This window comes from Lichenostomus cassidix, chromosome 28, assembly GCF_008360975.1.
Source record: "Lichenostomus cassidix isolate B80296 chromosome 28, HeHo_3.0, whole genome shotgun sequence".
In the NCBI taxonomy this organism is placed as follows: domain Eukaryota; kingdom Metazoa; phylum Chordata; class Aves; order Passeriformes; family Meliphagidae; genus Lichenostomus; species Lichenostomus cassidix.
The window spans coordinates 4285276-4307451 of record NC_139508.1 but is presented as its reverse complement, the minus strand read 5'-3'; the positions used below and the strand labels follow the sequence as shown (position 1 = coordinate 4307451).

The 22176-nt window shown below is 55.2% G+C and overlaps 1 protein-coding gene across 4 annotated transcripts in view; it reads left to right on the top strand.

The window, feature by feature from the left end:
- ADAMTS10 (ADAM metallopeptidase with thrombospondin type 1 motif 10) overlaps positions 1-22176 on the top strand; it is a 66483-nt gene that overhangs the window by 28464 nt on the left and 15843 nt on the right. For all 4 annotated transcript variants that reach the window (XM_085040577.1, XM_085040578.1, XM_085040579.1 and 1 more), the window contains exons 6-14: positions 1871-1954; positions 2287-2432; positions 5818-5861; positions 7741-7846; positions 8510-8656; positions 10749-10890; positions 15648-15755; positions 19146-19291; positions 20827-20890. In XM_085040577.1, the coding sequence (XP_084896703.1) occupies positions 1871-1954; positions 2287-2432; positions 5818-5861; positions 7741-7846; positions 8510-8656; positions 10749-10890; positions 15648-15755; positions 19146-19291; positions 20827-20890 (987 nt within the window). The remainder of the gene's footprint in view (positions 1-1870; positions 1955-2286; positions 2433-5817; positions 5862-7740; positions 7847-8509; positions 8657-10748; positions 10891-15647; positions 15756-19145; positions 19292-20826; positions 20891-22176) is intronic.

Here is a 22176-nt window from a genome sequence, read left to right as displayed (position 1 = left end):
AATTTACATATTTGTGAGGCACAACAAATGTGCTTAACCAACACCACAGACCACGATAGGAACAGCATCAGGTGTGACCAACAATGAGCCCCACGGTGTGAACACTGATTGGTTCTAATAATTGTTTTACAATTCTGTAATTTGTTTTTCACCTCTAGTTCAGCTGAGTCATTCCCAGAATGCTTTTCTAGCTGGCCAAAGTCACAGAAGTGAGCAAGGATTTTCCAAGGGCAGCAAGGTCCTCACTTTGCAAAGCCTTTCTGCTCCACAACTCACACCATGAACCTCGGGGCTCGGGGAAAACTCCTGCACATCACCCCGAATGTCTGGGGGGGAAAAGGAGATTTTCCTGCAAGGAACGGGGTGGGAATGGGGAAATCGGATCTGTTCCAGGCTGGCAGTGGGTTTTCCCCAGGCTCAGAGCAAGGCTTTGGGGTCAGAAATCCTGTTTCTGGAGCAGCAGGAGCACAGAGCCGGCAGAGGTGAACTCCTGTGTGCCCAGCCGGATCCGGGCTGGGGAACAAAAGCCTTTCTTCGAGCAGCATTTCCCCTCCCAAATTAGCATTGCAAATGCCGCCGGGCAAGCTGGGAAACACATGGGAAAGCATAAGGCCGGGGAGCTCTCATGCCTGGGGCTGAGCGGCTCTGCAGAGCCAGCAGGAATCCCCGAGCTGCGGCTCTGCTTTGGGGCACTGCAGGGCTGGAGACACGGACAGCCCGAATTGCATCCTCCTGCGAGGTGAGATGGGCTTGGAAGTTCTCCATCAGCCCTCTGGAAGCCCCTCTGGAGGGCTCTTTGTCGGCAGGATCGCTTTCCACGGTTTGCATTTCCAAAGGCAGATTTTCAAACAATCCCGGCGCAGAGCTGTTCCATCTGCTCCAGCGCCCGGCAGGGAGCGCATTCCCTGGGGATGCTGAGCCCTTCCTGATTCCTGGGGATGCTGAGCCCTGCACGATTCCTGGGAATGCCGTGCTATTCCTGATTCCCGATGGAAGCTGTGCCCTCCCTGATTCCCGATGGATTCCGTGCTCTCCCCAATTCCCGGGAATGCTGTGCCCTCCCTGATTCCGGGGGATGCTGTGTCATTCCCAATTCCCTGGGGATGCTGAGCCCTTCCCAATTCCCTGGGAATGCCATGCCATTCCCGATTCCCGATGGAAGCTGTGCCCTCCCTGATTCCCTAGGGATTCCATGCCCTCCCCAATTCCTGAGGATGCTGTGCCCTCCCCGATTCCTGGGAATGCTGTGCCTTTCCCGATTCCCTATGGATTCCATGCCCTCCCCGATTCCCGATGGATTTCGTGCTCTCCCCAATTCCCTGGGTATGCTGTGCCCTTCCCAAGTCCCTGGGTATGCTGTGCCCTTCCCAATTCCCTGGGGATGCTGAGCCCTTCCTGATTCCTGGGAATGCTGTGCCATTCCTGATTCCCGATGGATGCTGTGCCCTCCCTGATTCCCGGTGCATTCCATGCCCTTCTCAATTCCCGATGGATTCCATGCCCTCCCCGATTCCTGGGGATGCTGAGCCCTTCCCGATTCCCGATGGATTCCGTGCCCTCCCCAGTTCCCGGGAATGCCGTGCCCTTCCCTCAGCAAATCTCCATCCCCGGAGCTCCACAAAACGCCAGCAGTGGAGGTTTCCCCCACCTGGGCTCCGGGATTTTGGCTCCACTGCTCCGAGCTCTGAACGTGGTTTAGGGGATTCTGCAGCCCAGGTGGTGGTGTGAAGTCCCAAACCCACCCCTGCTTCCCAAAAACGTTGTGTTCAGACGCCAGCCCGATTCCCTGCAGTCCCCAGCCCTCCTCCCTTAAAAGAGAGCCACAGAGCTCATTTTTAAGACTCCTCTTTTCTTGTTTCTTGGAGGTCAGGTTGCCAAACTTTTCCAGGACTCGAGTCTGGGCAATATAGTCAATATCCTGGTGACCCGGCTGATCCTGCTCACCGAGGATCAGGTAAGCTGGGCTTTGCTGAGCTCCTGTGTCTGCCCTTCCCTGGAGAGTCTCTGTGTCCCCGTGGATGTCACTCCCAGGAATTCCTCCCAGTGCAGCCTGCCTGCTCCACCTGGGTTGAAGACACCTCCGTGAATCTGATTTTTTTTTCTATGATGAGGCGATTTTAAAGATGTTTAAGCAGCTTCAGTCCTCCTAAAGTCCCACTTTTCTTGCTTTCCTATGAGGAATTGGGGGCATGTGGAGCTGTGTCAGTGCTCTGCTGGCACAGAACCGGCAGATCCTTCCCATCAGAGCTCTCCTGGCAACACACTGTCCCTTTGCTCCCATTCCAGCCCACGCTGGAGATCAACCACCACGCCGGGAAATCGCTGGACAGCTTCTGCAAGTGGCAGAAATCCATCGTGAACAGGAACGGCAACGGGAACGCCATCCCCGAGAACGGCATCGCCAACCACGACACGGCCGTGCTGATCACCCGGTAAGCACTGTCCCCTCGGGGGTGGCAGCTGTCCCCAGGCTCATCCAAGGGCTCATCCGAGCCTTCCTGGCCCTCCATCCATGCAGTTCAGTTTGGTGTCATCCTCCACTCCGGTTTTTATCACCCTCCAGCCTTCCCTCAGTCTTTGATGAGCTCTCAAGGAGCTCAGTTTGCAGCCACGGGGAGTTTCTGCCCCAAAAGGTCACCTTGGGCAGGTGTGGAGCTCATCCTGGAGCTTCGTGCTGGGATGGAGAGCCCTGCCAGCCTCTGCTCTGAGAGGGGAAGAGGATTCCAGAGGGATCCCATGGCAGGGAGGGTCAGCAGAGGGGCCTGGGTGATGGGTCAGAGCCCAAGAGCTGCAGGAGGGACAAAAAAATCCATCAGAACTGAAGGGTGATCGAGTCTGGGGCAGCAGAGGGGTGGGAGGGAGAGCTGGGAGGAAGGGGGACACAGAGAGGGTGACAGGGACACTGGAGAGGAGAGGAGAGGAGAGGAGAGGAGAGGAGAGGAGAGGAGAGGAGAGGAGAGGAGAGGAGAGGAGAGGAGAGGAGAGGAGAGGAGAGGAGAGGAGAGGAGAGGAGAGGATCACAGGGACAGCAGAAGGAATGGCAGAGTGGCTGGAAGGCCACAGAAGGATGGATGGATGGATGGATGGATGGATGGATGGATGGATGGATTTGATTGATTTCTCATTGGATGGATGAATTTTCAGAAGGAAGGAGGACACAGAGAGAGTCACAGGGACACCAGAAGGAATGGCAGAGTGGCTGGAAGGCTGCAGGATGCTGCTGGAAGGGGACAGGGAATGCTGAGCTCTGGGCAGTCCTGGCTGTGTCCAGCACTGTCCCTCCAGCACCCACAAATCCCTGGTTTGGTGGCAAAACACCCCGGGAGAGGCCAAAGGCAAACCCATGATTTTTCAGTGCCTTTTCCCCCCACCCCGTCTTGTGGAGTGGAAGAAAGCCAGGAAATGCAAGTGCTGGAGAGAGGAGCCTCCAAGTGGGAGCTGTTTCCTTCTCCTGGCTCCAGTTCCATGGCTGAGACCCCACAGAGGAGCGACAAAATCCCCTCAAGCCCAGATTTCCCCCCTCCCGAGGGGGCTGCAGCTTTTTCCTGCCCTCCCTCGCCTCGGGTGGGATGCAAACGCCAGCTCCGAGCTCCCCGTGCTCCCTCCAGATGTTGGCGGCAGCCCGGAGCCGCTGGCTGGGCTCGGACAGCTCATCCGGCCCCACAAATTCCCGGTGTCCCGATAAGATCTTGCTGAGCTCCGGGCTTTTTTCTCTCCTGTCACAGCAGAGCCTCCGAAGGCTTGAAAGGCGTTTAAAGCTCGAAACAAAGCAACAAGTGTTGTGCTCTCGCGGGTTTCCTGCCGAGGGGGAGAGGTTTGGACACTTGAGAGGAGCGCCAGGGGACAGAGGGACAGGAGCCATCCCGGGATGGCCGCTTAACCCCTCGTGTGCTGGACCTCGTGGGGTCACCGGGGCGAGTGGTGCCGGAGGGTCCTGCCCGGTGTCCCCAAACCCAAACTGGGGTCACAGTCTTTGGTCCTGTTCACCCTGTGGATGTCGCCAAGGCCACATGGGGTGACAATCCCTGATCCTGTTTACTCAGTGTGTGTCCCCAAACCCAATCTGGGGTCAGAATTCTCAGTCCTCACTCCGTGGATGTCCCCAAACCAAACTGGGGTGACAATCCCTGATCCTCTTTACCCAGTGTGTGTCCCCAGACCCGCTCTAGGGTCAGAATTCCTGGTCCTGCTTACCCCATGGGTGTCCCCAAACCCACTCTGGGGTCACAATCCCTGGACCTGTCCATGCCATGGATGTCCCCAAAGCCACTCTGGGGTCACAGTCCTCAGTCCTCACCCCATGGGTGTCCCCAAACACACAGTGGGGTCACAATTCTCAGTGCAACCCCAAACTCACTCCAGCCCAGCTGCCCCTGCTTCCCCAGCTGCCTCCACCCTACACAGATCTCACCTGCCCCCTTTCAGCCCACGTTTTGCAAACCTCAAATGTTTCTCCCTGCCAAGAAATGAGAATATTCCCTCTCTAACCCAAACTGCTCTCATCTGGAGCTGCCACAGCTTCCCATTTCGGGGCTGCTGCGTTTCCATCTGGAAGAGGTTTTTCCTCTTCTCGTTTGAGCTTTTCCTTGTGCAGACAGTGGATTCCTTGATGCAAGGGCTGGCAGTCAGGGCCAGGAACAGAGGGAAGAGTCACCTTGAATCAACCCGCATTGGGTTGGTTTGGAAAATTCTCAGGGAAGAACTGAACTGCAAAAAAAATCTGTAAAAAAAATCACTTGCGTGCTTTCATGTAACCACAGCAGGGTTTGAAATGGAACGTGTTTTCAAACTGAAATGTTTTCCTTATTTGTATTTGTTTTTAATCAGAATTTCATATGCCACATCCCTGGCAGTGTCCAAGGCCAGGCTGGACAGGGCTTGGAGCAGCCTGGGATAGTGGGAGGTGTCCCTGCCATGGCAGGTGTGGGATGGGATGATTTTTAAAGTCCTTTCCAACCCAAACCATCCTGATTCTGTGTTTCTATATTTGATTGGTGCAATTTCCTGCAAGAGACCTCAGTTTACAGCCCTGAGGTTGGCTCTGTTCTCTTCCCCCTGTGCCTGATGCCTCCCAGGAGTGCTGGGGAGCAGAGCTGGACTTCCCAAAAGAGCTCCAAGCCTGGAATAGCCTTGTCCCTGCTGATTTATGGATTCGTTAAGGTTGGAAAGGCCTCCAAGGTCACCAAGACCAACCTTTGAATCCCCCATGGCTACTGAACCACATCTGCCATGTTTTTAGACTTTCAAGGGTGGTGACTCCACCACTGCCTGTGCCAGATAATCCATGAAGGAAAGGATTATCATTCCATGAGCCCTTTCCATGATGAAATTTTCCCAATATCCAGTATAAACCTTCCCTGGCACATCCTGAGGCTGTTCCCTCTCCTCCTGTCCCTGTCCCCTGGGAGCAGAGCCCAACCCTCCCCCAGCTGTCCCCTCCTGTCAGGAGTTGTGCACAGCCAGAAGGTACCCCTGAGCCTCCTTTTCTCCAGGCTGAGCTCCTTTCCCATCTCCCTCAGCTGCTCCTGGTGCTCCAGCCCCTTCCCCAGCTCTGTTCCCTTCTCTGGTCACTCTCCACCACTACATTTCCCCAGAAGCCAACCTATCAGAACCCATTGCTAAAAACCCCCAGTGAGTCTCAGCCTGGGGACAGTGAGTGCTGTCCAACCAGGAGCAGAGGTGTTTGTCACCACTGGTCCTTTCCATCCCAGAAATGTTCCATGGGCTGGTTGGATGGGGTTTGGATGTGAACACAGCAGTGAAATTGCAGCTCCCAAACTCAGCAGTGTCCCCAATGCTGCCCTCTCTCCCCTGCAGGTATGACATTTGCATCTACAAGAACAAGCCCTGCGGCACCCTGGGTGAGTGGAGCTGGGACAGCAGCTCTCTGCAGCACAGAGCTTCAGCAGTGTGGTGAGGGTGGATTGTGCCATCCCTTCCCGCTGTGCCATCCCTTCCCGCTGTGCCATCCCTTCCCAGCTGTGCCATCCCTTCCCACTGTGCCATCCCTTCCCACTGTGCTATCCCTTCCTAGCTGTGCCATTCCCCTTTCCAGCTGTATCATTCCTTCCCACTGTGCCATCCCCTTTCCCAGCTCTGCCATTCCCCTTTCCAGCTGTGCCATTCCTTCCCAGCTGTGCCATCCCCCTTTTCCAGATGTACCATTCATTCCACCTGTGCCATTCCTTCCCACTGTGCCATTCCCCTTTCCCAGCTGTGCATTCCCCTTTCCAATTCTGCCATCCCTTCCCAGTTCTGCCATCCCTTCCCACCTGTGCCATCCCTTCCCAGCTGTGCCATTCCCCTTTCCCAGCTCTCCCATTCCCCTTTCCCAGCTGTGCCATTCCTTCCCACCTGTGCCATTCCCCTTTCCAGCTGTGCCATCCATTTCCACCTGTGCTATTCCCCCTTCTACCTGTTCCATTGCCTTTGCCCACCTGTGCCATCCCCTTTCCAGCTGTGCCATCCCTTCCCAGCTGTGCCATTCCCCTTTCCCAGCTCTCCCATTCCCCTTCCCAGCTGTGCCATTCCCCTTTCCCAGCTCTCCCATTCCCCTTCCCAGCTCTCCCATTCCCCTTCCCAGCTGTGCCATTCCTTTCCCAGACCCTGCAGCTCTCCCTGCCTGCAGCTCTCAATTTGTCCTGCCCTGGTCTGGACTGAGCAGGCAGGGAAGGATTTCTGCTCTGAATCACTGTGGTGCAGAGGGGAAATTGGGGGATCTCTGCCCTGATGGGACTGCAGAGGAGCAGCCTGGAGGGAGCTGAGGCTGGAGGTGCTGGGATGGCTGCAATCATTCCACTGGCACAGCCTGTCCTGCTGGGGTGGGCAGAGGGCTGAGGGCATTTCCTGTCCCAGTTCAGGGGGAATTTTGGCATCATCCAGTCCCCCCAGTGGAGCCAGGCTGCGCTCCTGGTGGTGACCAGGCAGAACCAAGGTTGGATCCTGGCTCTGCTGTGCCTGTCTGGGTTTGGATGTCCCTGAGCTGCTGCAGCTGATCCAATGCTGATCCACCATCAGCACCAATGTTGTGCCAAGGACTTCTCACTCTGCACACTTAGGATATGAAATTCAGAGCATTTTGACCCTTCCTGAGCATTTCTGAGCCTGTCACTATTAATTTGTCATCAGTGCTGAGTGACCAACCATAGCAGCCATGAGTTCATCCCAAAGCCCAGTGCCAAGGTGGGAGGGAACTGCTTGTGCTCAGTGTCAGTGTGTGACACACATCAGGCATGCCTGGCTTACCCAAACCAGGGGCTAGACAAGGTTAAGAGAATAAAAGCAGTTCTATTTATTGAAGGCCATCAGGTGCATTCAGGGCACTCACAGCCCTCCCAGGGGTTACACCCAAAATGGACAGCAGGTCGTGAGTTTTTCTTATTTTATAAGTTTTGTCCATTTGCATATCAAAGTTTAATTCTCCAATTGCAGCTTCAGGTAATGAAGTCAATTACTCCAAGTTTGCTCCCCCCAGCTAATTCACTGTTGTTTACATATTTTGGGGCCTCAGACACTAAGGTGTCCTTGAGGTTTGAGCTTAGAGAGGAATTGATTTGTCTAAAAATGAGAGAACAGCAGCTTAGCACCCTGTATGGAACCTAGAGTTATACACCAGAGAATTACAGGATTACAGATACATGAAAAATACAGAAGCTAAAATCCTAAGGCATCATCCCCACCCCCTGTGTCCCCTCAGACGCCCTGTGGTGGCCCCGTGTGACAGCTCTGTCCCCTTCCCAGGCCTGGCCCCCGTGGGTGGCATGTGTGAGCGCGAGAGGAGCTGCAGCATCAACGAGGACATCGGCCTGGCCACTGCCTTCACCATCGCCCACGAGATTGGCCACACGTGAGTGCAGCCCAGGGTTGCCTTCCAGCTGGTGGGAATAGACACAGACATGGCTAGAAAGGGGTAAAAGGGTTTTATTTCAGTGTTTAATAGGATCCGAGGTGCACAGCTCTGCAAAGGTGGAACACGCCGAGATGCACACCCTGGATAATGTGTGTACAATTGTGTGGACCTTGCAAATTAGCATATCTACCTAAAATCCCTCAATTAGAAACTTAATGAATGGAGTAATTGCCTTGCTATTCTAATCCCACCCCCTAAAGGAGGCTAGAGCCCAGTTTATAAAATATATTCCAGAGAGGAGGTTTCAACCAAGGTTAAAACCTCCAGTTTTTGATAGCACAGAGCTCTCTGGCTTCCTACTGTGGATGTTTGTTCTTTCTGCCTTGCAGGACCCCAAACTAAGCTAAAATATCAAACTACAAAAATCACAAGCATGTAAGCTAAGGGTACAAAGAGTCTATAAAGGATACAGAGAATAGGAAAAAAGTACAAAAATGTACAAAAGGGTTTGGGAAAAAAAGGCAAAAACCATCAGGCATCACCAGGACAGCCCCCAGCAGCTCCTGCTGGGTCATTCCTGCCAAAAGGAGCTGGAAATCCCTGCTGGGGATGAGGCAGATGGGCCAAAGCCCAGCTGATGGTCCCGTTGGTGGTTTCCAGGTTCGGCATGAACCACGACGGCGTCGGCAACAGCTGTGGCTCTCGGGGCCAGGAGACAGCCAAGCTGATGGCAGCTCACATCACCATGAAGACCAACCCCTTCGTGTGGTCCACCTGCAGCAGGGATTACATCACCAGCTTCCTGGAGTAAGGAATCCACCTCTCCTCTCCACCTCTCCTCACCCTCCCTCCAGCCTCCCCCAGTCTCTTGAGATGAGTGGGAAAAGCCAAACGAAGCCCCCAAATCCCCCAGCACCTTCTGTCTCATCTCCCAGCACCTCATCCTGGCCCCAGAGCCGTGTGCTTTCCTTCCTTTTGACTTTCCCTTGTTTTTCCTGCCTGCTGAACATCTAAGCCCATTTATGTTGCAGCTGGGAGTGTTTTATTTGAGTTTATTAGGGTTTCCCACATCCATAAGCTTCACAAATAGATCAGGAGCTTCTGGAGGCCTTTGGATTGTCCTGACATCCAGCCAGGAATTGCAGAGAAGGGTTGGAGTGGTGGGGAAGGAGGATCTGGAGGCAGATTTTGGTCTCCATGGTGCAGGAACTTCCTCCAGGCAGTGAGGAGAGTTTTCAGTGGGAATGAGCAAAGCAGGGGAAAAATTCTGTTTCTCTTTTTTCCCAAAGCACCTTTAGGATTCAGGAGAAGGGACAGGACAAGGGGGGATGGTTTCAAACTAAAGGAGAGCAGTTTAGGTTGGATATTAGGAGGAATTCCTTTGTTGTGAGGGTGGGGAGGGGCTGGAATGGAATTCCCAGAGGAGCTGTGGCTGTCCCTGGATCCCTGGCAGTGTCCCAGGCCAGGTTGGACAGAGCTTGGAGCAGCCTGGGATGGTGGAAAGTGTCCCTGCCCATGGCAGGAGGTGGAATAAGACGATTTTTAAGGTCCCTCCCAGCCCACACCATTCCATGATTCCATGCTTTAAGGTCCTAAATCCCAGAGTTTCGAGGCTGTCACTGTGCCTGAGTCAAACCCTCATGCAGAGCTCTGGCAGCCCCAGGTTTCCATCCCAAAACAATCAGCCAGGACCAGTTTTGGTGAGGTTTTTTGCCAGACATTGGCACCTCCTGATGGAAGAACTGGGCAGGACTGGAGGGCTGTCTGGGAGCAGCCCCAGTGTGGGGTCAGGGTGAGGGGAAACCCCAGGGACTCTGAACACCAGAGCAGCTCAGCTTTGGGAACTCAGCGAGAGGAGCAGCCATGGCTCCTCCCCGAGGATCTCCCTCTGCCCTGCCCGGCTCAGCCAAACCTCGTGGCTCAGCAGCAAATCCCACATCTGGCAGCTGAGCTTTGGCCACAGCCAGGCCTGTCCCCCACACTGGTGACCCTGCACGGCCAGGCCGCCTTGTCCTCTGCTGACCCCGAGCTGCTGGCAGGGCTGAGGGAGGATGGAGAGTTCATCCCAGCTCCTCGTGCTCTGTGCTGGCCACCCCAGGCTCCAGGAGCTCCACTGGGACCTGGTGTGGGCAGGATTTGGGGCTGGGGGTGATGACAGGGGCTGTGATTTAGGGGGAGCTCGGAGAGCAGTGAGGAAAGGGGAGGGAGAGGTGTTTCTTGCCAGATTTGGATGATCCTACAAAGCTCTGGAAGCAGAGATCAGGCTTGGAGTGCAGGGGCTCCAGCTGTTCTCACTGGGGCTGCACAGCTGGAAGGGGGAACAGCCCTTCTGCCCACCCAGTGCCCACCTGAGGGTGCTGGAAACACCTGGCTGGGCTCACCTGGCTGGGCACAGCTGCCTACACTCTGCTATGGGGACAACCAGGGGCTGGCAATGGCCCAGGGAGTGGCTGGAGTTGGGTCAGGCTTGGGATGATCTCAGGGAAAGGTTCTTCCCCCAGAGGCTGCTGGGGCACTGCCCAGGCTCCCCAGGGAATGGTCCCTGCCCTGAGGCTGCCAGAGCTCCAGGAGTGTTTGGACAATGCTGTCAGGGATGCCCAGGGGGGGATTGTTGGGTGCTGTGCAGGGCCAGGGAGTGGACAGGATGGTCCTTGTGGGTTCCTCCCAGCTCAGGATATTCCAGGATTCTATGAACTCTCAGATCAACACCTCCAGTGTTACCCTGGAACCAGGATGTGCTTCCCATCCTGGAGCAAGCATTCCAGAGCCCTTTCTCCTGCCCAGAGCAAACCCAAACTCATGTCCCCAAGCAGCCCCAGCAGAGCCAGCAGCTGCTAATCCCCACCTCGCTGCTCCCTCTCACAGCCTCCCTGAGCTCTGCTCCCCTCTCTGCTTTCAGCTCCGGGATGGGACTGTGCCTCAACAACGCTCCTCCCAAGCAGGACTTCATCTACCCCACGGTGGCTCCAGGCCAGGCGTACGACGCTGACGAGCAATGCCGCTTCCAGTACGGAGTCAAATCCCGCCAGTGTAAATACGGGGTAGAGAGCCTTCCTGCTTTACTATCGGTTCCCAGGGCGGGAGGAGGGGGGACAGGGGGAGGGAGTGGCCACGGGGATGTCCCTGCTGTCCCCATGGCTGTCCTGCTCCAGGCCAGGGGCTCAGGTGTGTCCCCGGTGAGCTCCGTGCTGTGTTTCCCCCACAGGAAGGGATGTCCTGTCCAGAAATGTTGGTTCCAGCTCAGTTTGGGTCAGATTGATCCCATGGGAAGGCTTCTTGCCTCTGCCTGATGCCTTGGCTGGTCCCCAAGGTCCCCGCATGCAGGCTCCTCTCTCTTTGCACAAGGACGTATTTTCCATAATCCTTAGAAGTCTAAGATTCCATATTTTCCATAATCCTTTGAAGAACTCCTTGTGCTACTCATACAAAGACAAAAAGTGTTTCTACCAGCTGAGCTGAGGGATGGGCTGGAGGTTCCTGCCCACCTGAGCCACCTCCCTGCTGTCCCCTGGTCTTTGAAACCAGGAAAATAGTGAAAGGAAAGAGTTTCTTTGAACCCAAGAAAATTGTGAAAGGTTGTTCCAGGAGAAAAGAGTCTTCCTGGATCCAAGCCTGGCGTTTTGCTGTTCCAAACATCCCAAATATTGCCAAGGATCAGTGCAGAGTGGTGAGGGAACCTCTGCAGGAAGGGCTGCCTGAGCCCTTAATGTTCCTCTAGGGAAAACAGGAGCCAGCAGAGGGATGCACAGGCAGCAGGGACACATTTCTCCATGGAAAGGGTGGTCAGGCACTGGAAGGAGCTGCCCAGGGAGGTTTGGAGTCACCATCCCTGCAGGTGTCCAAGGAAGGCCTGGATGTGACACTCAGGGCTCTGGGCTGGTTGAAAATTTGCGGATCAGTCAACAGTGGCACTCAGTGATCCTGGAGTTGTTTTCCAACCCCAGTCCATGCTCTGGGAAGCTGTGAAGGAGCAAACCCATCAGCTCAGGGTTTGGTTTCTGCGCAGATCCCAGCTGTGGGAGTGCCCTGGTGTGAGCCAGGCTGGTCCAACCTCACCCAGCTCCTGGGGCCTCACCAGCTCATCCTGCTGAGAAAAGGGCACAGTTGGTGCCTTCAACACAGCCCAGGGATGTCTTGACCATGGCCCAGGGACACAGGGCCTGCTGGATGTGGGGCAGGTGCAGCAGGAGCAGTCTGATCCAAAGAACTTGGTTGTGGTGTCCCACATCAGTGCCACCCAGCAGGGTCTGTCCCTCTGCCCAGCTGAGCCAGAGGCAGGCAATGGGAACTTCCCACATTTGCCAGGTAGTTTTTAGCCCAGGCAGATGCTTCCTGTGCACACAAGGATGACAAAAGATGTCCCTGGGGTGATCCCTCTGGCCCTGGTGTGGTTTGGGAGAAACCCAGAGGGTGCCAGGCTTTGATTATGTGTGGGTAAATCCTGGTCAGGCTGTCAGCCACCCATCCTGTGCCCCTGGAAACGAACTGCAGAGGGATGGAGCCAGGAGAGGAGTGATTCCTGGGTGGAATGGGGATGGAGAGAGATGAGGATGAGGATGAGGATGAGGATGAGGATGAGGATGAGGATGAGGATGAGGACGAGGATGAGAATGAGGATGAGTGTGGCTAGCACAGGTCTTTCTCGTCAGAACATTTTGCTGTGTTTTATAAACAAAGATAAAGTCTGGATGTTTTTCAAACAGTGTCTCGAGATTTGGACAGTTCAGGCCTGGCCAATTAGGCCTAGGGGGAGGGTTCTGGCTGACCAATCTGGGAGACCTCTGAAAAGTCTATATATATATAGAAATCAAAGTAATAAACACCTTTTCTTGCTACACTGAGAACTGGGTCCTCTTCTCTGCTAGCAGCTCAACAGCGACAGATGAGGATGAGGATGAGGATGAGGATGAGGATGAGGATGAGGATGAGGATGAGGATGAGGATGAGGATGAGGATGAGGATGAGGATGAGGATGAGGATGAGGATGAGGATGGAGAGAGCAGGCACTGATTCCAGACCAGGCTGGAGGAGGCTTGGAGCAACCTGAAGCTGTCCTGGGTTGGAATGAGGTGATCTTTAAGGTCCCTTCCAACCAGGAATTGGAGCTGGGAAGTCCCCAGGAAGCCCTTGGTGACAGAGAGAAGGGCTCCTGCTTCCCAGAGGTCACTCTGGCTTTGCCAGAGCATCCCGAAGGGGTGGAGATGGGCAAGGCTCTCTCCTTTCCCTGCTTGAACTCAGCGGCAGGCAGGCTTGGAAGGAGCAGGAGCCAAATTCCCTTTGCAGCCCCGATTGGCACAGCCCTGCAGGGTTCCCTCTGCCAGCTGTCCCTGGGGCACTGCAGGGCAGCAGAGCAATCCCTGCTCATCCCTTTCCCCCCCAGCCCAGAGGATTCCCAGCCGCTGAGTCAGCCACTCCTCCAGCTCAGCCAGGGCAGGAATTCGGGGATGGAATGCTGGATCCATCAGGAATGCGGGCTGGAAGGCTGGATCCATCCCGGGGGGGCTGATCGGGATGTCACCTGGCTGAGGGAAGGTGACAAGAGCTGGGTCACTCTCGCCCCCGGGCAGGGAGGAGGTCGCTGTGCCAGGCAGGAGCACAGTGAGTGCCCAGGTGGCTGAGAATGCCCAGAGCACCCTGGCTTGTGGCAGCAGTGGTGTGGCCAGCAGGACAAACAGGGCAGGGATTGTCTCCCCCCAGATTCTGGGGACAGTTTTGGACCCCTCACGACAAGGACACTGAGAGGCTGGAGTGTGGCCAGAGAAGGAATGGAGCTGGGAAAGGTCTGGAGCACCAGGAGCAGCTGAGGGAGCTGGGAAAGGAGCTCAGCCTGGAGCAAAGGAGGCTCAGGGGGACCTTGTGGCTCTGCACAGCTCCTGACAGGAGGGGACAGCCAGGGGGCTCAGTCTTGTCCCAGGTGACAAGTGGCAGCACAAGAGGAAATGGCATCAAGCTGCTCCAGGGTGGGTTTAGATTGGATATTTGGAAAAATTTCTTCATGGAAAGGATTACCAGGCATTGGAATGGGCTGCCCCTGGCAGTGTTAGAGTCAGCATCCCTGGAAATGTTCAAAAAATCTCTGGAGGTGGCATTTGGGGACATGGTGAAAGGGCCTGGCAGTGTGGGATTGCTGGTTGGATTTGACAGTCTTGGAAGGCTTTTCCAGCCAGAATTCCATGATTCCATGGCAGTGGCAGTGCTGTGTGCTGGAGGGTGGCAGCAGCAGCCATGGCAGCTCAGGCTCTGCTCTACCAGCTCAGAACAGTTTCCTTCACTGACTTGTAAACCTGTTTAACACTTCCCTAAATCATGGCAAGCTGCTCCCTGAAAAGCAGCACGTTTTCCACAGTAGGAATAGGAGCAGGATGGGGACCAGGCAGGAAACTCAGGAAAGGAGATTTTAGGGGTTGCTTTGCAGTTTGCAGGGATTGAAATCCAACCTGGGGGATTGAGTGACACAGCAGCTTCAGAGGGCTTTCTGATTTCACTTTTGGGTGGCTCCTGGAACAGCCAAAGGAAGATATTTGTGAGCTCTGAGAGGTCAGGATGGGTTGGACCTCAGGATCTGTGGTTCAGGAATCATTCTGGAAAGAGGTCTGGAGTCCTCAGTGTCACCCAGTGGCCACAACTGCACTGAGAGCAGAGCTGCCCAGTTCTGGATCTCCTTAAGGATCTGCATTTATTTGGATTATTCCAAAAACAGCTCTGAATCTTCCAGAGGAGTGTTCCCTTTGGGATTCTCAGGCTGGCTGGAGATGGCCAGCAGCCAGGTTGTCACACTGAGCAGTGACATCTCCAGCTGTGCTGTCAATGCTCCCAGGGAGCTCCAGATTCCCAGAGGCAGCTCTGGACACAGCTGGCTTTGGGATGCTCCTGGCAGGAGTTCAGTCCCCACTGCACAGATCCATCCCTGGGAGCATCCCTCAGCCCTGGGAAGAGGGGTGGGGACAAGGACAGTGGGATTGGCTCAGGTGTCACCGAGGTGTCCCCTGTGCCATGGGCTGGCTGGGAGTTGGCTCTGCCACTTGAGCCTGGGGAACCTCCACAGCCAGGGAGCCTCAGGAGGGCTTGGGCTGAGCCAGGGAAGGGGGAGAGCTGTCAGTGGCTGTGGGGTGACTGGGATGCCTGGAGAGGCTTTCCTAAACCAGAGGCTAGACAAAGTTAAGAGAATAAAAGCAGTTCTATTTATTGAAGGCCTTCAGGTGCATTCAGGGCACTCACAGCCCACCCAGGGGCTACACCCAAAATGGACAGCAGGTCATGAGTTTTTCATACTTTATAAGTTCTGTCCATTTGCATATTGAGCTTTAATCCTCCAATTACAGCTTCAGGTAATGAAGTCAATTACTCCAAGTTTGCTCCCCCAATTAATTCACTGCTGTTTACATATCTTGGGGCCTCAGACAGTGAGGTGTCCTTGAGGTTAGGAGCTTAGAGAGGAACTGTTTTGTATAAAAATGAGAAAACAGCAGCTTAGCACCCTGTATGGAACCTAGAGTTATACACTAGAGAATCACAGGATTACAGATACATGAAAAATATAGAAGCTAAAATCCTAAGGCATCAACCACAGCTGGCAGGTTTTGATCCTATTTTGATCCTATTTTTCCCCCACCATGCTGAAGGTACTCGGTGTCCCCATGGTGCCCTCATGGTGTCCCCATGGTGTCCCCAAGTCCCACCCAGCCAGTGCCTCCCGGGTGTGACGCTGCCCCTGCTGCAAGCAAATCCTAATGTGGGTTTTGTCTCTTTGTCTCTCCTCCTCCCTGCCCTTCTCTCCCCCAAATCCCCCTGTTTGCAGGAGGTCTGCAGCGAGCTGTGGTGTCTGAGCAAAAGCAATCGCTGCATCACCAACAGCATCCCTGCAGCCGAGGGCACCATCTGCCAAACCAACACCATCGACAAGGGGGTAAGGCAGCCCTGGGCAGGGGGGAGGAGCTGGCAGGGAGGGGCTGGATCCCTGTTCCTGCAAAAACCAGGATTAGTGTTGGCCTTGGGGGCGTGGAGTTGAGTTAGGAGCACCCAGAGCCTGGAGGGAGGCTGGGATGGGCCAAGGAGGCCAGAAATCACCCCAAAGTCCAGCTTGGAGCTCAGCTTGTGCAGGGCTGGAATATGGGATCAGTATAGAATCTGGAATATGGAATGTGGTATATGGAATGTGGGATGTGGAATGTGGAATGTGGAATGTGGTATATGGCATATGGAATGTGGTATATGGAATGTGGTATATGGAGTGTGGAATGTGGAATATGGAATATGGAATGTGGTATATGGAATATGGAATGTGGAATATGGAATGTGGAATATGGAATATGGAATATGGAATATGGAATGTGGAATGTGGTGTATGGAATGTGGAACATGGAATATGGAATGTGGAATCTGGAATGTGGAATATAGTGGAATATATGGAATATGGAATGGGAATTCCCTGCTCCAGCAAGGCCCTTCTTGGTGTCACCTCCAAGGTGACCTCAAGCAATGCCTTGTCCTTGAATCAACACCTTCTCCTCAGGGCTCCTGGGTTCTGCTGAGATCTCCTGGGATCTCCTGGGTTCTCCTGGCTGGCCTGAGAGAAGGGATTTCCTCCCCCCAGTTTTCCCAGATTTTTGCTTTCAGAAGAACTTAGGAAAAACTGGCTATGATGGAACCTTGGTTTTTCCCACTCAGCTGGAAGGGGAGGACAGGATTTTTCCTGACCACGAATTTTGCCTGGCTTGCTCCATTCTTGCTCCATTCCCAGCCCATTTGCCCCAGCATAAAGTGAATGCACCCCTAAAACAAAGAGCCTTTGCAAACTGGGCCAATGGAGGATCAGGGCTGGGACATTCCCCACTCCACTAGAAGAGAAATAATTCCTGAGAAACATTTCAAATCCCTAAGAAGCTGGACAAGCTGATGTGTAGGGAAAATGATGGCTTTGAAAAATCCATTATTCTTTGCAGGCAGCTCCCTGCACATCCCTCCTGCTGCACACCCACAGGGTCTATGGCATTTTTTCCCTCCTAGTCCTTTTTCCCAGCTTTTCCAACTTTGTTATCCCTTTATCCCCATTTTGTGACTGATTTTTAACCAGGGCTCTTCCAAAGCCTTGAGGGAAGGGAAGTGAAGCAGTCACAGCCCTCAGGATTCACAGGAGCTGTTCCCAGTGAGAATTCTGGCTCAGCTGGAACCCCCAGGGACCTCCCTGTGCTCATCCTTTGGGATCCATTCATTCCTTGGAAGTGATTTGATGGCCTTGGGTGGAAGAAGATAAACTTTTATATTAAATTTCTGCACCATCCCTAGCTGGAGCTCGTGGGGTGAGCCCCAGACCTCAACCCTGGCTGGAGCAGCTCTCCAAGGTCTTCCCTGGCTTCTCCCTTTCCACTGGGAAGAATCAGAGTATTTAGAGTAGGAAAGATTAAAGGAGAAAGAAAATTCCTGTGCTCTGCCACCCAGTGTGGGGGAAGGCTGAGCCAAGCTCTGCTGTGCCCTCATCCCAAACCTCTGGTTATTTCCCATCCCAGATTCTCCTTTTTGTCATTAATGGATCTCCTGTGATTGTTATGGCTTCACTTCTCTTACCCCAAGAACCCACAGGGGCATTTTTTCCTCCTATCTATGTCTTTTTATCATCTTTTCCCACTTTTAAACATTAGTTTTCCCCCACTTGGTGACCTCTGTTTAACCAGGGCTCTCCAAAAGCCTTGAGGGAAGGAGTTGCAATCCTCAGGATTCATGGGATGCTGTTCCCAGGCTGTGGGAATATCCTGGAACATCCAGGCTGTGCCTGCAGAGCATCTCCTCCCCACGGGATCACCCCTTGGAGAGGTGCTGGTGCTCCCAGGGATCAGGAGCTGAGATTCCCAAGAAGCCACCATAGATTTTCCCAGCTGCCCACGGAGAGCTTGGCTGGGGAGGAGCTGGGAGAGGCCATGAGTGGATTCTCAGCCCCTGGAAGGAGCACACAGCACTGGAATTTCTTCCTTCCTGGGATTATCTCAGCCCCCGAGGCTCTGTGTCCGGCACTGTGCCCAGAGAGCAGCGCTGGCACTGTCCCACTGCTGGGGACTCCAGGGGCTGTGGGACACCTGCCAGAGCCAGGGAAATACTGCAGAGGCAAATTGCCATCAGCAGCTGTCTCCCAGTAGGACGGGGACAGGCGGATTCTGTAAGGATCACACACAGGAATGCTGATATTACCATTTAAATTTGATTTAAGCCCTTTGCTGAGCAGCACATTTTGGACAGATAAACCACAATCTGAGCTCCCACTACACACAAAACTCACTCTGTCCCTGCAGGGAGCAGCTGGCAGTGGCTGTGGCTGTGTCCCACAGGGATCCTGGCCCTGCCTGGCAGCAGCTGCTGTTCCAAAATCACCTGGAACTCTCTGCTTTTATAGGATGTGAGGTGTGGGACCCAGGACCTCTTTAGAGAGGAATCCCAGAACGGTTTGGGTGGGAAAAGACCTTAAAGCTCATCCAGTGCCACCCCTGCCATGGCAGGGACACCTTCCACTATCCCAGAGTGCTCCAAGCTCTGTCCAGCCTGGCCTTGGACACTGCCAGGGATCCAGGGGCAGCCACAGCTCCAGAAGGAATTCCATCCCAGCCTCTCCCCACCCTCATGGGGAACAATTCCTTCCCAATATCCCATCTCTCCCTGCCCTCTGGCAGTGGGAAGCCATTCCCTGTGTCCTGTCCCTCCATCCCTTATCCCCAGTCCCTCTCCAGCTCTCCTGGAGCCCCTTTAGGCCCTGGCAGGGGCTCTGAGCTCTCCCTGGATCCTTCTCCAGGTGAACTCCAGGTGTCCTGTGGAAGTTCTGGGACAAAGCCTCTGTTGCCTTTTTCAGCCTGGAAATAAAACTCAAGATCATTTTAGCCAAGGAGCTCCTAGAAAAGTGGATCTTTCTTGCAGTTCCAGGGGCACTTCTGGAAGAACATCCACAAAAGCCCAGCCCTGGAGGGCAGAATACAGTCCTGCAGGTTTTAGGACGAAATGAGCAGAATTGATCAAAAGCACCAATTCAGAGCAGAAGTGGTGATGTGATTCCCCTCAGGTCAAGTCCCCTCTCTTCTCTGGAGCCTCCCAGCCCTGTTACTAGTTGGTCTTGTTGATAACAGTGTCTCTTGGAGATTTTGCTCTCCACCTTGGTTCCCAGGAAGAAGCAGGACAGGAGAGGAGCCTCGTAGCCCCCAGGCCTTGGAGCTCTGCCATGGCTTTGGTCTTTCTAGCTGGGGGAGAGGGAATGTTACAAATATAGAAAAGGCAAAAGGCAAAAATCCCTGCAGCATCACCCCCTGTGTCCCCACAGTGGTGCTACAAGAGGGAGTGTGTTCCCTTCGGGACGCGGCCGGAGGGCGTGGATGGAGCCTGGGGCTCCTGGTCATCGTGGGGGGAGTGCAGCCGGACCTGCGGCGGCGGCGTGTCCTCGTCTGTGCGCCACTGTGACAGCCCCAGGTACGCGGGGGGGTGGCCCTGTCACCCTGCGGTGTCCCCAGTGCTGCAGTGGTGGCCCTGTCACTGTGGCCCTGTCACCCTGCAGTGTCCCCAGCGCTCCAGTGGTGGCCCTGTCACTGTGGCCCTGTCAGCCTATGGTGTCCCCAATGCTCCAGTGGTGGCCCTGTCACTGTGGCCCTGTCACCCTATGGTGTCCCCAATGCTCCAGTGGTGGCCCTGTCACTGTGGCCCTGTCACTGTGGCCCTGTCACTGTGGCCCTGTCACTGTGGCTCTGTCACCCTGTGGTGTCCCCAGCGCTCCAGTGGTGGCCCTGTCGCCTGGTGTGTGTGGTGTGGTGTTGTGGTGTTGGGTGTGTGTGGTGGCCCTGTCACTCTGTGGTGTCCCCAGTGCTCCAGTGGTGACCCTGTCCCTGTGGCCCTGTCACCCTGTGGTGTCCCCAGCACTCCAGTGGTGGCCCTGTCATGGTGGCCCTGTCACGGTGGCCCTGTCACTGTGGCCCTGTCACTGTGGCCCTGTCACTCTGTGGTGTCCCCAGCACTCCAGTGGTGGCCCTGTCACTGTGGCCTTGTCACCCTGCAGTGTCCCCAGTGCTCCAGTGGTGGCCCTGTCCCTGTGGCCCTGTCACCCTGCGGTGTCCCCAGCACTCCAGGTGCCTGTGCAGCTCCACACTCAGCTCCTGGAGGCAAGGTGCTTTATCCACCTCTGACTTCCCTCCCTGGTGCCCTGGCAGTGCCTGAGGGTTAACAAGGAATGAAGGAGCAGAGGATGAAGGGATAAGCTGGCAGTGCCCTGAGGGGACAGGAGGCAATTCCCTAATCCAATGATTTCTGCCTCTTCCACCTATGCCCAAGAATGGCTTTGGGGAGAGGAAAGTGAGGAAGAGAAGAGGAGGAAAAGCACCCTCAGGCCCTTCTCAGTGGGGCAGGAACATTTTCTTATGAAAAGACCCCAAAACCTTCCCCAGTGCCCCAGCAGCCCTGTCTGTGTCCTTCCATGTCACCTGCTGTGTCACTGACAGCTGACCTGGGCCTGCTTCCATCCCAGTAATGACTTTTGGAAGGTTTGGTAGGTTTTGAATGCCCAGCTCTGTGCTCTGCATTGGTGTTGGGGCTGCACCACACCCCAAACCCCACTGTGCACTCTGGGGGAGGTTTTGGGGTCAGCTCTGCCCTCTGTGCACTCTGAGGGAGGTTTTGGGATCAGCTCTGCCCCTCTGTACACTCCAGGCGAGGTTTTAGGGTCAGCTCTGCCCTCTGTGCACTCCAGGGGAAGGTTTTAGGGTCAGCTCTGCCCTCTGTGCACTCTGAGGGAGGTTTTGGGGTTAGCTCTGCCCTCTGTACACTCCAGGGGAGGTTTTGGGGTCAGCTCTGCCCTCTGTACACTCTGGCCATCGCCCAGCCAGGCAGGCTCAGTCCTTGTGGCAGAGCAGGGTTGGGAAAAGCCATGTGGGGCAACCACCCCGAGCTCCCTGGGGCAAATCCCTGCCCCAAACACTGCCTGGAGCTGTTCCAGCCTCTCCTTCCTTCCCTGGCAGGCCCACCATCGGAGGGAAGTACTGCCTGGGAGAGAGGAAACGTTATCGCTCCTGCAACACCGACGTGAGTGGGGCTGGGGGCAGCGGGGCTGGGAGGGAGGAGAGGGATGGAGGAGGGGGAATTGGCCCTGTCCGGGTGGGATCAGCCTTTTCCTGGTGGGATGGGTACTCTCTTGGTAGGGTGAATCCTCTGGAGTTTGGGATCAGCCCTGTCCAGGTGGGATGTGACCTCTCCAGGTTGGGATCAGCCTTTTTTTGGGTGGGATCAGTCCTTTTTTTGGGTGGGATCAGTCCTTTTTTTGGGTGGGATCAGCCTTCTCTGGTTGGGATCAGCCCTTTTTGGGTGAGATCAGCCCTCTCCTATTGGGATGAGTCCTCTGTCAGTGGGATGAACCCTCTCCAGGTTGGGATGAGTCCTCTGGCAGTAGTAAGAGCCCTCTGCTTTTGGGATCAGCCCTTTCCTGGTGGGATGAGCCCTCTCTGGATGGGATGAGCCCTCTCTGGATGGGATGAGCTCTCCCTGGATAGGATAAGCTCTCTCCAGGTGGGATGAGCCCTCTCCAGAGGGGATGAGCCCTCCCTGGATGGGATGAGCTCTCTCCAGGTGGGATGAGCTCTCTCCAGGTGGGATGAGCTCTCTCCAGATGGGATGAGCTCTCCCTGGATGGGGATAAGCTCTCTCCAGGTGGGATGAGCCCTCCCCACCCAGTGCAGGCTGTTCTGCACAGCCATGGGACCCCCGGGAGGAAGAGGAGGAGGAGGAGGAGGCTGGGTAGGGGCAGGGCAGGCTGTGCCAGCAGCAATCCCACAGTGGGGAATTCCAGGCAGGGCCAGGCAGCTCTGGGAGTTGGCTCCAGGGCCGGGAGGGCTGCAGGGACCTGTGGGGATCCAGAGGATAAGAGGGGAAAGGAGGGGAGAGCAGAGGCTTCCAGCTGGGCCAGGACAGCAATGCCTCTCCCAGGCTGCCCAGGGGAGAGCAGACTCTGCTGCCCAGGGCTGAGAGCTAAACCTCAAAGAGTCCCACAAAAAGCTGTGCTGAGGGGATGCTGAGCGAGGCTTTGGGCCTGGGGAATTGGAGCTTTAACCTCCTGGTGAGGACAGGAGATGGGGCTAGGTGCTTCCCCAGGCTTTGCACTCAGTTTTGAGGGATTGTTCCCGAGGGTCACACCTCGGACAGAGCTTCTGGGGTGTCCCTTGTGCTGCTGGTCCTCAAACTGTGTCCAGCTTTGCAGGAGGGACGCTCAGGCCACCCTGGAGCAGTGTCAGGGCTGGTGGCCCTGTCCCCGAGGGGCTGGTGGCAGTGCCCCATTGTCAGGGCTGGTGTCCCTGTGTCCCCAGGGGGCTGGTGTC